This window comes from Cervus canadensis, chromosome 8 (genome assembly GCF_019320065.1).
Source record: "Cervus canadensis isolate Bull #8, Minnesota chromosome 8, ASM1932006v1, whole genome shotgun sequence".
In the NCBI taxonomy this organism is placed as follows: Eukaryota; Metazoa; Chordata; class Mammalia; order Artiodactyla; family Cervidae; genus Cervus; species Cervus canadensis.
In genome coordinates this window covers 41,520,371-41,536,088 of record NC_057393.1, presented here as the reverse complement: position 1 = coordinate 41,536,088, position 15,718 = coordinate 41,520,371, and the positions used below count along the sequence as shown (strand labels likewise).

The 15,718-nt window shown below is 34.8% G+C and overlaps 1 protein-coding gene across 7 annotated transcripts in view; it reads left to right on the top strand.

Moving 5' to 3' along the window:
* A1CF (APOBEC1 complementation factor) overlaps window positions 1-15,718 on the top strand; it is an 81,498-nt gene that overhangs the window by 22,644 nt on the left and 43,136 nt on the right. For 4 of the 7 annotated variants that reach the window (XM_043477002.1, XM_043477003.1, XM_043477004.1 and 1 more), the window contains one exon: window positions 4,370-4,513. The exons of the other annotated variants lie outside the window; for them this stretch is intronic. In XM_043477002.1, the coding sequence (XP_043332937.1) occupies window positions 4,415-4,513 (99 nt within the window). In that variant the 5' untranslated portion in view covers window positions 4,370-4,414. The remainder of the gene's footprint in view (window positions 1-4,369; window positions 4,514-15,718) is intronic. 7 annotated transcript variants of the gene reach the window in all.

The following is a 15,718-nucleotide window of genomic DNA, read 5'->3' as shown; positions in this document are numbered from 1 at the left end:
TGCCTTGCCTCCCTTGCTTCACCCTCACCTAGGCCTGACTCCCTTCAATGTATTTTCTTACTTTTTAAAAAATATAATTGGAGTATAATTGCTTTACAATGCTGTGCTGCTTTCTGCTATACAACAAAGTGAATAAGCTATATGAATACATATATCCCTTTCCTCTTGAGCCTCTTTGACAAAGGATTAATCTGCAAAATATAGAAGCAGTTCATGCAGCTCACTGTATACAAAACACCCAATCAAAAACTGGGCAGAAGACCTAAATAGACACTTCTCCAAAGAAGATATACGGATGGCCAACAAACACTTGAAAAGATGCTCAACATTGCTCATTATTAGAGGAATGCAAATCAATGTGTTCTTGATGGTTAGAACTATTCCATTAAACATGAGTCACATCTTCACATCTCGAGGCAAGAGCCAAGGTCCTTCCTGTGAACTGCAAGATCCTTCACAACCTGGCCCGTCATCATCTCTCTGACACCAGATCCCATTTCTCTACTGATTCACTCAGCTGCACCCTCTCCACCTAGACCTCCACTGTGTCATCAACAAGCTCGCACCTCAGGGCCCTCACACCTGCCAAGTCCTCTTCTTGGAATGCTCTCTCCCAAATACCTCCCTCACTTCAGCCAGGTCCCTTCCCAAATTCACTATATCAGGATTGTACCATCTAAAATTCCATGCCCTTCCCAACAAATATACTTCACATTCCTTTTCCATTCTTTTTTTCTTCTCTGAAATGAACATAAGCCCAGTGCATATTTTGCCTGTTTATCTTGCCTACTATTGCTTATCACACCCACTATAAAACTTCATGAGATTTGGGGGAGAGAGGGATTTGTTTTGTTGTCTGCTTTATCCCTAGTGTCTCAAAAATTCTTGGATGACAGTAGGTACAGAGGAGCCTGATGGGTTATAGTCCATAGGGTCACAAAGTGTCAGACATGACAGAAGTGATTTAGGATGCATACATGCACCCAGTATACAACTTTTGAATGAATAAGTGATAAATGTTTGAGTGCTTTTCGTTTAGCTCTGAATGTCTGCTATGTATAGGTTTTGAATTCTATTGCCTCAATAAATAATACTGGAAATTACTCTTTGAAAATTCAGAAGCTCAGATCTGATGTATTTATAAGGTATAAAATTAGAAAATGTATTGCAAAGTCTTTTTTTCAAATTGACCAAATTTTTAAACAAAAGTTTGACTTGCTTAAGAATATATTTATCTTGGATTTGAGTTCACCCCTTAGATTAGGTCAGTGTTGAAAGGGGATTGTTTTTGAGGAATAAACATTGAAGATCAAGTGTCTCTAGTCCAAATTTTGAATTTTATTTTCATGTCCTAATTTCCAAACACTTGATACTATGTTGAGATATTCTACAGATTTTCTCAATAATATCGGAGTGAACATGTATGTGATCAAAAGGCCATTCTGATGTCAAAATGCTTAATCACATTTACTAATAATTAACCGAAACTAAAGGTAAGTTTTGCAAATAAAACTTGTCATTTCACCACAGATTGTTATCTCCTGATGGAGAAGATGAAGTTCAGCAAAAAGTAAACTTACAACTTGGCAAGAAGATAACAGACTTTGCCTTCTAACATCTGTAACCCACACAAGACTAGCCTCATCAGACCCTAGTCCATCCATGACCTCCTTGCTCTTATGGGTTAAATCTAGCACTGTGGGATCATGAGAATATCCTGATGAAAAGGCAATTTTAGTAACATTTGGGAAAAGTGAACAAGTTAGAATTAGTCTTAACAACTAGCTTTTTCTTTCAAATCTTCAAAATCCCTTTTGGGCTTTTTTAACTTACAAGTTTTTTAGGTATAGTTGATTTACAACACTGTTAGTTTCAGGTATACATCACAGTGACTCAGTTTTATGTATATACACACACACATATATATGACTGAATATATATAGAATATATATATATATATTCTTTTCAGATTCCTTTCCCTTACAGGTTGTTACAAAATATTGAGTATAGTTCTCTTTGCTATAGAGCAGGTTTTTGTTGGTTATCTATTTTACATACAGTAGTGTATGTTAATCCCAAACTTTTAATTTATCCCTCTCCCCTCTTTTCCCTTTTGGTAATCATAAGTTTGTTTTCTACATCTGTGGGTCTATTTCTGTTTTGAATATAAGTTCATTTGTATCATTTTTTTTAGCTTCCACATATAAATGATAACATATGATATTTGTCTTTGTCTGGCTTACTTCACTTAGTATGATAATTTCTAGGTTCATCCATGTTGCTGCCAATGGCACAAAATGCCTTTTTTTTTTTAATACAAAATGCCTTTGTAGTTTTATTTTTTAAGATGATTTATATTGTTTCATAGAAACTTCTACAACTATTTCACCAGCAGTTTAGAATTATAAACTAAATATAGGTATCATTTTATGCCTTCTTTGTAGTATGCATAGAAATTATTTATACTATAAATGTCTCAGTAAAGCTACAAGTCATTCTGAATTGCTGCATGTATATATATATATATCAATCCACCACTATAAAAAAATACATTCCAGTTTGTCTTAGCCAAGATACAAAATTAAAATGGAAACAAACAAAATTCTGCCTTTTGTAAAGTAACAGACACAGAAACTTAGTCAACTGTCCATAGAACACAATGCCCTAAAGCTGGGCAGAAAATGAAACTGGCATACAGATAGCACTAACTAATTGCTTCTTGAGAGAATGAATGGTTGAGGACCGAATCGATCTGGGTCAGAAGCAGGCAAGAAGTATCAGAAAATTCTGGGCAAGGATGGCCATGCTTATATACAGAACAAGAAACTGTTCTATCCCTTTAACAGCTAATGAATATTCTCACTGGAATCTCGATTGAGTTTTCTAAATTATATGAAAAATATTACATTCTAGATGATATTTGTCTATTAGTTTGGGAACATTTTTATTTTATTACTTTTAATAATAGAATACTTTGAAGCTGCATTTTACTCCAATGATTATCTCAGCTTCACTTTTGTCACCTAATTTTTTACCCATTCCCTGTATTGTTAATGGTACAGTTACTCTGAATCTTTAAATGAAAACCAAAGTAGTATAGGAAACCCCAATACATAGGACAGAGAAGTTTTTAGAGGGCCTATAGTGAAATGCATAATATTTGCATGTAATTCAAATCAGTGTAAAACAAGCCTCCTCTGTCCTGGTTGGCAGAGTACATCAGGCAGAGTGAAAAATCCAGCACAGACGCTTCAGAGTCACTCCCGCTCATCCCTCTCTGCACATGAAAACCTCCAGGGCTTCTCACCAGTCTGAACTGGGACCTTCACCATGGATGTGTCCTTGCCCTGGGAACCTGTAGATTTGAGCAACTATCAAATTGGGAATGGGGCTCAAATCCTGTTCCCAGATAGAAAGTATAGACAATGAAATGCTGAAGTTTCCTATTTGTAGCAGCAATATGCAGTCACTCAGTCATGTCCGTATCTTCACAATCCTATGGACTGTAGACCACCAAGCTCCTCTGTCCATGGGACTCCCCAGGCAAGAATACTGGAGTGGGCTGCCGTGTCCTTCTCCAAGGAATCTTCCCGACCCAGGGATCAAACCCATGTCCCCTGCATTGGCAGGCAGGTTCTTTACCACTGAGCCACCAGGGAAGCCCACATAGATCAACACTGACATATGCAAATTTTTGTTATTTCTTAGATTTTACAAAGGCCTCACATCCTTTCCTGAGCGGTCCATGTCGTATATGATCCAGGTGTCAGTAGGCACTTCCAGCACCACTCAAAAGGATCCATTGTCCTTGTTCTGCTAAACCCTACATGACACTTTTATTACAGAGTAGTTTGCATGACTTTTGTATATCTGGTACCAGCACACTGTGGTCTAGAAATTTATCTTTGAAGAATAAGTTGGTAAATGTCCTAGGTAACAGAACAGATAAATGAAATTGAAACTTTCAGGCTCTTCATACCATATCCTAGTTGATTTGACTTAGTAACAGTGCTCTCTCCCCACATTTGCAAGGACCATTCTATGTATTCTTTTAATTGGTAAGAACGACTTTGTTTCCAAGCATTTGGTGACATTCTGGGATAATTGGACTGAGAATTACTGGTCTGCCTTCTAAGTGTAAAAAAAAGTTATTAATATTTACTTCTAAATTTCAACTAAAATTGAACATTTTTAAAAAGCTCTTTTTTAACGAGGACATTTAACTGGTCTGGTTTGTGGGTGACTGTCAGTTACTCTATCCTTAGTGACTCATTTATAGAAAATGTTTCCTGAAGATGTCCTTCATGAAGGGGACACGTTTGGACTAGGTAATAGTAATTTACTTAATTTATCTTAAATTTGGTTTCAGTGAGCAACCCTAATTAACCTGATTTTTTGCTGATAATCACTCTCAATGGAATCAAATCACAAATCCGGGGATGGATTGAGCGGAACCCAGAAGGAAGCAGCCCTCCGCGCACTGGTCCAGCGCACAGGATATAGCTTGGTCCAGGTAGGAGCTTCTCGTGCCATCTGCTGAGGCTCACCACTGAACTCAGAGTGGTGGGAATATCGGTGATCCTAGCATGTAAAATGTGACTGGTCAGCTGTGTAACTCTTAAAATGGACATTCCTTTCCTGGGGCAGAGGAAGTTGGATCCTTTCGGTCTTTCAGGGGACCTTACAGGTGATATTCTCTCTACTCTGGGTTATCAACTCAATTTTGCCTTGTCATTTGGAAACTGAACTAGTGTTCACAGTCATGAAGACTATCACAGTTCTGAAAGGCCAATTTAGAATAACAAAATGCAGCTGGAATTCACCACTGAGAGCAGTCAGTGAAGTAGAACCAAGTTGGTGTTTCAAGAAATCAGCAAAAAGCAAACTATCCAGAGACTTGCTTTGGTTTCCAGAGAGGTTTCTGACTATGGATGTATGACAACTTGTAGATGAAGGATCCAAGAACTGACCATTTGGTCAGCATAGCTATTCCAGGATGTTTTCTCAAAATAACTACTCAAGCCATTTAGGATATATAATAATTTCTCTCCATGTCCAGCATTTTTGAAAAGGAAAGAAGAAAAAAATCCTAAAACTATTCATAGTCACTAGTTGTTCAGAATTATCTGCATATTATTATCTTTATGATAACCTCTGTTAGAGAGTTTATGATACATTGAAAAGCAAATGAGTATTATACATATAAATTATCTGAAGAAATAACACTGCTCTTTTTTTTAATGTTGCTCTTTTTACAGTACAACAAAGTGTTAATATTTTAATTCTCAGCTATTATCTTTTTCCTACATACTTCCCCAACTTAACCAAAACTTTGTGCTATTATGAGAATGAAAGTCATAAATGGATAACAATAACATATACAGTAGTGTCCTTTATTGCAAGTTCATTTGTCAGATCAATTGAAAACTAAATGCAGCACACTTTGTAATAATCTTATGAGTCATGACACACTTTGTTAGAGATAATGCTCAAAGTTATTTCTAATTTTTCATCCTAATGAAGAGTATTTATTTAGTCTTTTTTAAGATTTCAGAAAGTATTATGTCACAGAAGACTCCTAAAAGTTTAAGCCAAGGGGGATACTAATCTATTATTAGTTTTTAATACTTAGTCTATTTTAGGATCATTAATAATCTAAATGCCTTTACCTCCAAATTTAATGTGCTTCAAAATTAATGCCTGACAAATTTTTTATGCAGTCTTTTCCTACATAAAGGGGTTTTCATAAGCCAAAGAGAAAATTTGATAGCATTTACAGTCTATAAAACAGAAATATTTAGGATAATTTTTTACATTTGCTCAGGTATGTATGGTTAGCTGAAAAAAATGTTCTTTTTCTTTTGTAAACAGCAGTCTCATAAATGTTATAAAATCAATACTTTTTAAATCAGCTTATCTTTTTAACTTCTTTGTGTCTTAAACACTCATATAAGAACAGTGGTAGTGAAAAGCACTTAAACCCTTTTGAAAAGCAATTTGTCAATATTCATACATAAGGGTATTCTCCTTGTGGAAACAAACTTCTAATGATCTGAAATATAATGATGAAAATATATATAAATATTTCTAGTGTGACACTATTTCTAATATCAATGTCTTAACTGTGAATATATAATTACCCTCAATAAGCAGAAGTTTATGAGAAATTACCCTAAAACAATATAAATTGTCCATTTAACTTTATTCTGGGCACTTGTTCTTTCATTTCCCCTAGATGAAATTCAGGGCAAGTCTCATGACTTTTCTGGTAACTTTCAGCTAATAAAAGATCAGCCGCTAAATAATGAATATGTCTAGTCCAGTAGAATAAAAACTTAACTTCATTCAAAGTGAAAGCTATTTCCCTTTCCCACGCATATCAGGGTGGAAGGCAATTTCTATTTTTTTCTCTTTATGCTCTCAGAAGCCTAGTTCCCTATACCAGTGTACTAACTAGAATTCCTGACTCAAGTGAAGCAGAAGAAAGGGATGAAAGTAAAGGAGAAGGGACAGGAAAGTTTTCTCTTGACTATTTTTGGCATTGGTCTCTGAGCCTGGCAGGTGTGTTAGGCTCCTAGGTACTCTCGAGAGTCACCAGAGACACCCTGAATTCCACTGCCTGGGGTCCCTCTAGGTAGAGGCTACTTCCCTGAGACCCAGTCTCCTCCGACAGAGCTCTTTTTGACACTCCTCCCTCTTGGAGGAAATGGAACTTCAACCCTAATTCCTACATGTGGCCAAACTCTAGACCCCTGGAAACTCACATTCTGACCCAGTAAAACCTGCAAGTGCAGGTGAGATGAAGCAACCAGTTCTCCTTCTCACCAACATCAAAGCAAATGGCCAGCTTATTGCTCACCATGAGATACTTCCAGGGGTGAGTTAGACCTACCATCCTGGGGTGTTCCCAACTGCAGGGAGTACATAGCAAGCTCCATGAGCTTTTTCCTTACTCCCCTCCTCTACTTTAGGTGAACTGAGAGGCACCTCAAGATTCATCCCACTTAGGGGGAACTAAGATTCACAACACACCAGCAGTGGGCTCAGAGATCTTTGAATCAATTCCAAAAATTCCTCTTAAACTATTCAATACTTTTTCTAACTCACAGATGGGGAGGGGTAGGAGGTGTTCACTTAAAGTTGTTAAATAGTTTCTTCCTACCTCCTTGTCCTGCTTGCTGGTCCAGTAAGTTTCATATCCACATCAGAGGCCAGAAGAATTCCATTCCATCTTTAAATCCTGTTACAAATGAAACTTAAAAAGTCACTAAGTAATCATTTAGAAAATTTTAGCATATTAAAGCAATGTAAAAAGCTTGCAAATAATACATTTTTTAAAAAGGCTCAAATAGCAATGGAGACCTTTTCATAAACCTAATAATTTAAGAACATTTTCATTTAAAAGGAAAAAAATAATAGGGCTATTTTACCCTTATTATGTAAAGCATTTTCAAATAAAATACACCTAAAAATATATGGCCTATTTGCCTATCATTTTGGTCTTACATAATCAATTACATTCAGAAAATATTAATAATAAGGATTTAGATCACAAGTTAATAGCAATTACAAAATAGCAAACAGTTATTGGGCACTTATATTCCAACTGCTTATGTCTATTAATTCATTTAGTCCTAACCACAACACTGTGAGGTAGTTACTATGATCATCTCCAATTTCTAGATAAGGAAAACAAAGCTCAAGGAGTTAGATAGTTTGCCCAAGATTTATGGGCCATAATTCCACTGCAGTTGGCTAAAATTTCCAGCAAGATTTACAGAACTAAGTGCTATTATAATGTTATCTTTAAGATTGCTATTTGAGAGATTAGCATGCCAGAGCATGCTAAAAGCACTTGGTTGAGCTTAAACTTTGTAACATGATTCGCTTGAAGTAATCACTTATTAGCAGAATGACTACTGGACCAGAAATTTTCTCCTGATGTAGAAACCTAAAGTTCTGAAACCTTTGCTATGTAGATCAAAAGCCTCTAATCAAGATGTAAATATGCACATGATTCAGTTCAATCATTTTGAATGATTTGGAAAATCCTTTCTGATTTTGACTGCAAAGCGTAGAAAGTCACCCAAGACTTCAAATCAGAGACCTGTTATTTAACCCAGTGTCTACCACACACAAGAATAATCATTTTTTTCTCTTTTAGTTCTTTTTTTAAATTGAACTATCATTGCTTTACAATGTTGTATTACTTTTAGGTATAAAGCAAAGTGATTAAGATTTATATATAAAAATATATGTAAGTATATATATTTGTAGGTTGCTACAATATATTGAGTATAGCTCCCTGTGCTATATAGTAGTCCTTGTTTACCTATTTTATATATACTAGTGTGTATATGTTAACCCCAAACTCAAGTCCCTTAACAGCTCTCGGCCTTAACTTCCCAGATGATTGGCTAGGACCTGCTCCACTCTTAGACAAGGTTTTGTTATTCTAGCATATGCTCAGTCTAGTTATTGGTCAGCAAACTTGTTTAATTGGAAAAGCAAACCAGCATGTACTGAGACATAGCTTCAAACTCTGCAGTTTAGGGAAAACCCTTCCGCCTTCTATTTCAGCCTTCCTACTCTGGATTAGAGAAAACATTAACATCATCATCAAATAAAAGAACATCAGATGTACTTTTTAAAAAGTCTCTGTTCAAAAGTGCAGATATTAATAAGTATATTAATGCAATTGAGGGAGTTGTACCTATATAATGATATTTTAAAATATTACAGTATTTGCTAAGTTAGGGTTTGAAGGATTTGCTTCAGCTGTACGTTTGCAGTCTCTGATATTGAATGCTGAATACTTGCAAAACAAGAATTCCAAAAAGAGAGTGTGACTAATCTGTGCTTTCTTATCACTAGCAGGACAAATACAACTGCCAAAAATAGAATTTTGCAGGTTACTTAATAACATGAGTCAGTCTCTTATATCCAAACTGATGCAATAAAACATGCTCATGAGGATCTGAAAATATGCCTTGTGATATTCTTTTTAAATAATAATTGGATATCTTTAGAATTGATAACTAAAATTTTTATCAAATTTCTTTAAATGATAAAAGAATTTTAATGAATAGAGGTTAAATAAATATTATTATAAAAATTGTGTAATGTTGACAAGCTAAACTTTCACCTTAGTCACATTATGCCACATAGAGAGATTTCAGATGTGTGCTGCAATGTTAACTTGTAAATAAAATTTGTCTCTAGGCAATGGAATTAGATGTGGAGTTTTTTTTTCACTTTTCCATTCTTAACTGTACTTCCCAGATCTTCCAAAACTACCATATATTTCAGACACGAAAGGGGAAAAAAATAACATTATGATGATCGTTTCCTCCAGAATGTATTACTAGTGTGGGTCATCAACTCTGTGACATCTGATGCTCCTTTCATCCAGAATTTTCTCCTTAAAACTAGAATAACACATTTTCATAGATGAATATTTTCAGATAATTTTCTACCCAATGTGGAGTCAGTTTACACCAGTTCTACTACAATGAAATCTAAATATATAGTTAATAAAGATCACTCTTAAGTAGTCTGAATGTATTTTAAAGAAGACCCGATGGTTATATAGTATTTTTCAGTGATTTAAAATATGGTGTGTGTTAATACTTTGCTCAATTACCCTATAGATAATCTATTTTCTAAAAATTATTACAACACAAATATTTATGTGGTTTGTCACTCTTACTGTTTGTCTAATGCAGTGGTTGTTTTTAACAAAATTTTCTTTGCTTTTTCCCCCTAATCCTTATTATGAAACACAATGTGTTAGTATTAGTCCTTGAGATTACAGAAGTATAAATTATAGCAGCTGACCTAAAATGCATATCAAGTAATTGCAATGAAAATTAATTTATCTAGAATTTAAAAGGACAACATAAGACTGCATTAAACAGGTATAACATTTCTGTTTAGAGCCTTAAAATTGACCATAGTCTTTGATCTAAGGAATAAGGACTAATATTTAGACATAAGGATGTTCATCAGAGTGGAATTTATAATGTTTAGAAATATCGGACACATCATAAATGTCCAAAAAAATATTACTGGTCATATAAAATATGTTGCCTTTATATTTCCAAATTATATGGTAATATAAAACTGTGATTTCAAAGAAAGACATGGGAAAATGTTCAAATTTTAAAATTTAGTTAAAAATAAGAAAGCAAACCTGTATGTATCAGCTTACAGATCATATTTTAAGAAATTATTCACACACACAAATATTAGAAGATAATAAAAGGTAATCTCTGATAAGGATAGCTTTTTCTTTCTTGTGCTCTTTATTTTCCAAACTCTTTATAATGAATACAGATTATTTTTATTTCAAGGAAAAAAATTTCATAAAATAGAAAATATTTCTAAGAAGCATTCAGTTAGGAATAAAAAACCTAGGAAATTTTCATGAAGAAAACTTCATTATTGAAGCTGGATGATAGATGCCTGGGTTCACTAGGCGATTCTTTCTAATTCTTTATATGTTTGCTGTATGCATATTTAACACTGATATAGTCCAACGCTCCCATTTCACTGTTGGAAAACCAGCTCCAGAGTTATACAGTTCAGTATAGACATAAGCCAGAGGTCAGCAAACTGATCCATGACTCAAATGTGGCCACATCCTGTTTTTGCAGTGATTTAAGGACATGAGTGGTTCTCACAGTTTTAAAAATGTTGTTTTTGTTTTAATCCTAAAATATCACTATCTGACCTTTTACAGAAAAAGTTCGTTAACTCCCAACTCTTATCCTTAATTTAGTACTCTATAAGTTAATCCATAGGTTTTTAAAATATTGAAGTACAATTGATTTACAGTGTTTAATAGTGTCATGTTAGTTTCTGGTGTACGGCAAAGTGATTCAGTTATACAGATGTGTGTGTGTGTATATATATATATATTCTTTTTTCATATACTTTTCCATTATAGTTTACTACAGGGTATTGAATATAGTTCCCTGTGCCATACTATAGGACCTTGCTTATCCACTATATATATATATATGCATATATATATATAGTTTGCATCTGCTAACCCAAAACTCCCAATCCAATCCTCCCCTGTTCCCCCTCCCCCTTGGCAACCACAAGTCTGCTCTCTAATTCACAGTTCTCAAAGAAAATGCCCTATAACATAGATGAGGGTTTAAGATTCCTTAAAGGAAGTAGGAGCATCCCTCCTTGTTCTACCCACCAATTCAAGCCTAACCCTCATTCCTTCACTTATTTATTTATTCCACAAATAGAGACATGGTGCCTACCTTCATGAAAATTACTCAAAGGAAGACAGAAAGTAAGCAAGAAATTAAATAATAGCATAGCATGTTAAATGCTATGAATATCATAAATCAGGTCAAGTGACAGAATGGTAGAAGGCCTTCTTCAGACAAGATGACATTGAAGTTGAGACATAAAGGATGAGGGCAAACAAACGTGGCCAGGAGCCAAAAACAAAGCAGCATCTTTGGCAGAGGGGACCACTTGGGGGGTACTGATTAACCAAAATATTTGTAAAACGCACAACGACTTGCAGTGAAGACAATAGAGTGCCTCAATTTCAGTAAGATTACAGCAGATAAATAAGAAATCAGTGCGCTTCATCTTTCTCTTCCCTTTTCAATCAGTCATCAGTCTGCTCCTAGGAGCAATTCCCTCAAACTAGGAACAAAATACAGACTTTAATTCCCATTTCTCAAACTTTCCTTTCCATGCGTGTTCTCTTATTTGGAGTTTCACTGCAACTATACATTTTAATTTTCTAATTTGTTCAATTCCTAAATAAATATCTACAAGCCAAAAGGTACAAAAGATGGCACTAGATCAACATTAATCTGATTAGAAGACCATTCTCTGCTTATGTGCCTCAAATTAACTCCCCTATCTCTTTGGTTTGGTATAATGTGCTTTAGTAACTTTCCTTGGGTACTTTTGAAATGGCAACTTTTTCTAAAAACAATGCCATAAAAATAAGTAACTTAGGATCCCAGAGTTTATAACTGGCTTCAACTAGACTAGATCAGCGAGAAGCAGATGGAAAAACCCTGTGGCACTGACATTCTTTTCCAACCACCACACAAAAATTCCAGGGACAGAAATAAGAGTTTGACTCCTTGACAAAATATAGCTCGTGGGTCCTCCTTTTTCTTTTGTTGCCTGTTCCTACCACCTGCTTCGGTCCCCATTATTCAAGGAGTTATGTCATTCATCAAGTGCATGAATGCTAATTCCTTAAATAGGTGGCACTAACCATGAGAACAGGATGGTACCATTAGATCATCACAGGCGTAATTCCTTAAGGTCACCACTGTAGCCACCCATAGGCTAGCTTCATTTTCAAGGTCCTAAGAAGCTTTGATTTTACTAGCCAGCAATGCCACAGCTCCAAATGAAGGAGCAGCTCTGTGACTCCTTTTGTGGAGAGTGCATGTACCTGACATGAGATGGGAACTTCAGCATCCCAAGGAATAGAAATGCATTCCAGGAGCTATTTTCAAACAGCAATGAATTTCTTCTCCACTCGCCTAATAGGGAGTGGGTTACATATGAGGTCTTCGATATAAGGTTCAAAATATTTGCAAAATATGAACTATAGTGCTTCCCCTTAAAATAGAAAGACATGACGGTTTCTGTTTTGTTGGCTTAAAAAATAGTGTAAATTTCATGACTCACACAGAAGCATTGATGGCAGTTTTGAACTTTAGACATTGTTTGCAGATAACTTCAGGACTTTTAAAACTGTTACGTGTTGGTTTAATATCAATCAGCAACAAAAAATAATTGGCTCTTAATCTTCACCTAAAGTCTTACTATGACATGCAAAGAGAACTCTCTAACATAAGCTAAAGAGAAAAAAATGAGATCACAAAAGCATATAATCATGAAGCTGGGTGGGATTTCAGTAGCCATGATCCTTTTTTTAAACATTGTTTCAGAGATGCAGGGCAGAGAGCTGAAGTGATGTTGAACAATACATTGACAGAGCATTCAATAACCTTGAATTTCATCATGAGAGAATTATTCCACTTTCAATTCTAAGTTTTCTGACGAGGAAAGTCTTTAGAGGTACATCTTAAACACCTCTCCTTCCCCTGCTAATCTTTTAAAACAGAGAACAGGACTAGGGATCAGTTTTTAGTAGATAACAATGTCTGACTAGAATTTGATCACGGTTTCCTTCTTTTGTAGTGTTAAATAATGACCTTCCATTTGTGGGAAATTATACACCACTTAAGAGAATGATACTTTCTTGCATAAGTTAAAGACAGTGAATCAATGCAAAGAACGTTATTAAGTATTGAATAATTAATGGACGAAGTGTTAAGTGGATATGCAATTGGATTTTAAAAATCCCTATATTTCCTTTAAGGATCCTATTAACTAACTCAAAACACATTCTATGAATATGTTTCCATACTTAAATATTGCATAAGTCAGACTCCATTTCACAAGCATCCTAATACCCTCCCAAGACCTCTGCAATCACCTCATTAATCTTTTACCCTTTTAAATGAAGAATTTCCTGAGGAAAGATTTAGTGCCTTGCTGAGTCCCTTAGCTTGTCAAAAATTCTTCTGGGTGTGGTAAGGAGAATAATTACTGTATAAGATTTCTCACTTGCTAAAAGAACAAGTACATTCGGAATTCTCCTTGGCATATGTTGAACTAGAAAAGGATAGAAGAACAATTAACCTGAAACAAATGTTTTTTATCTACATAAGGTCATCAGGTCAAATCTGCATGTGAATATCTTTATGTCGTTTAACCAGATCTCCAACTACTACCAGTTAAGTCAATGCAAAAGGGCAAACTGTATCTATAATAAAAAGCTGGATGGGCCTATTGAATGAATTACACATTCCAAAATGATTCAAGCCCAAAACAGATAAAGAAATCACCAAAGCTTTCATCTAGTTATTTCTTAGATATAATTTGTAGGTTCCTGCAGGTTGGAGCCGTGAGATGAGACACATACCCAGAGCCAGAAGTGAACATGAGCACAGTAAATCCTAGTCGCAAGATAATATATGCTTTGCAGTCCACATTAGTGAACCTCAGGGCAAATGTAAACAGTGTCTTAGAAGTGAATTGGCATTTCCCTTGTTCTCTTACGCAGAAACACACATATACACTCCAAAAAATATATTTTCTGATTTCCAAATTTGTATAAGGATAACCTTGAATTTCATATTCCCATGAATTAGCCAAAAATGTCTAGGAAGCTTTATAAAACACAAGTTATTTTTTAAAAACCTGTTTGCTTTTAAATACTTCCACTACTGAAATACTGAAATCCTAAAGGGTGGTTGTCACATATAAATCTTAAAAATAAAGGGGAAATATTAGAAGATATCATTAAAGTCATCATTTGATAACAAATTAGTTCTACCTTCATAAGACAACCAACCACTTGACATCAGAACTCTTCCTAGGCAATAGGATTTCAACCGTCACTCTTCCAAAATGATACATCAGAAACATGATTCATAATTTGCTAACAGTTGTTTCTATGGACAAACCATACACTTTTTAAAGACCAAATGTGAGAGCCTTTTGAAGACTGAAACAAATAGATAAATTTTCAAAAGTCAAAATCTATTTGCATCTGTGTGATTTTTGCCATAAACACATACCACCACTAATAATATTTAGAATTTAATAAAAAATTTGAACAGAAATACTGTTTAGTTTTAAAAGTAGACTTTTTCTAACTTATGTAAATAGGAAAAGTTTTACATTCCTAATGTGCAATAAAATAAATGCATAACTATTAAAATAAAACATAACTATTAAAATAAAACATTGACTATAAACTACCTAATATCACCTCACATATGATATTTTGAGAAACTCTGGGCTGTATGATAAAAAAACTAAATTTATATCCATGTATTATAGTCATGCCCTGGTTTTGCTTCTTTGTTACTAACTATAGTACCATATTTCTACAAATTCCAACATCCCACTTATTCAGTTTTATACTACAGTTGTTATTTTTCTATTTTAAGAAAAATATCTGGCATTCATATTGTGTATGCCTTGCAAAGATTGTTAAAAAAAACCGAACAAGGGTAATGCCAACTTCCAAAGTATATAAGTTAGATAAATTCTGCCTTGGAAAACTTCTCAGCCTAAAGTAGATTTTACCAATTTGAAGTCACTGATCTTAAGATGTGTGGGTAAACAAACAATACACAAAACAGACTGTTATCTTTCATACAGAATTAACAAAATAAACATTCCTTATAGCACTGCCTGTTGTCCTCCACAACAATAATAGCATTAGCAAACCAAAGGTAAAATCACAACTAAGGAGATTCTTTTGGTACCTCTTATTTAAGGCCCCTAAGATTTGCCTTGAACCCTATCACATGTTGAGGTATATAGATGCTTTACAGGTGGAAGATAATAATGATAAGGTCTAATAAAGACCTTTATTCAATTTCACAAATCAGCAACTAGGAAAAATGGTAGTGATGTATGAACCCCAATAGACACAGTCCATAGAGCTGTTCTCCATGTGTAGGCATCAACCATGAGGACAGACCACAGGAGTTTAGCCACAGAACCATTGTTCTTGGTATGATGCTGGTGACTGGCATGCTTGTGAAGGCTAGAAATGCCACCAAACTTGGGGAGATTGTCCAGCACTTAAGAGAACGGGAACAGAAATAGATACAAACATAGTCAGTTGGACAATGGG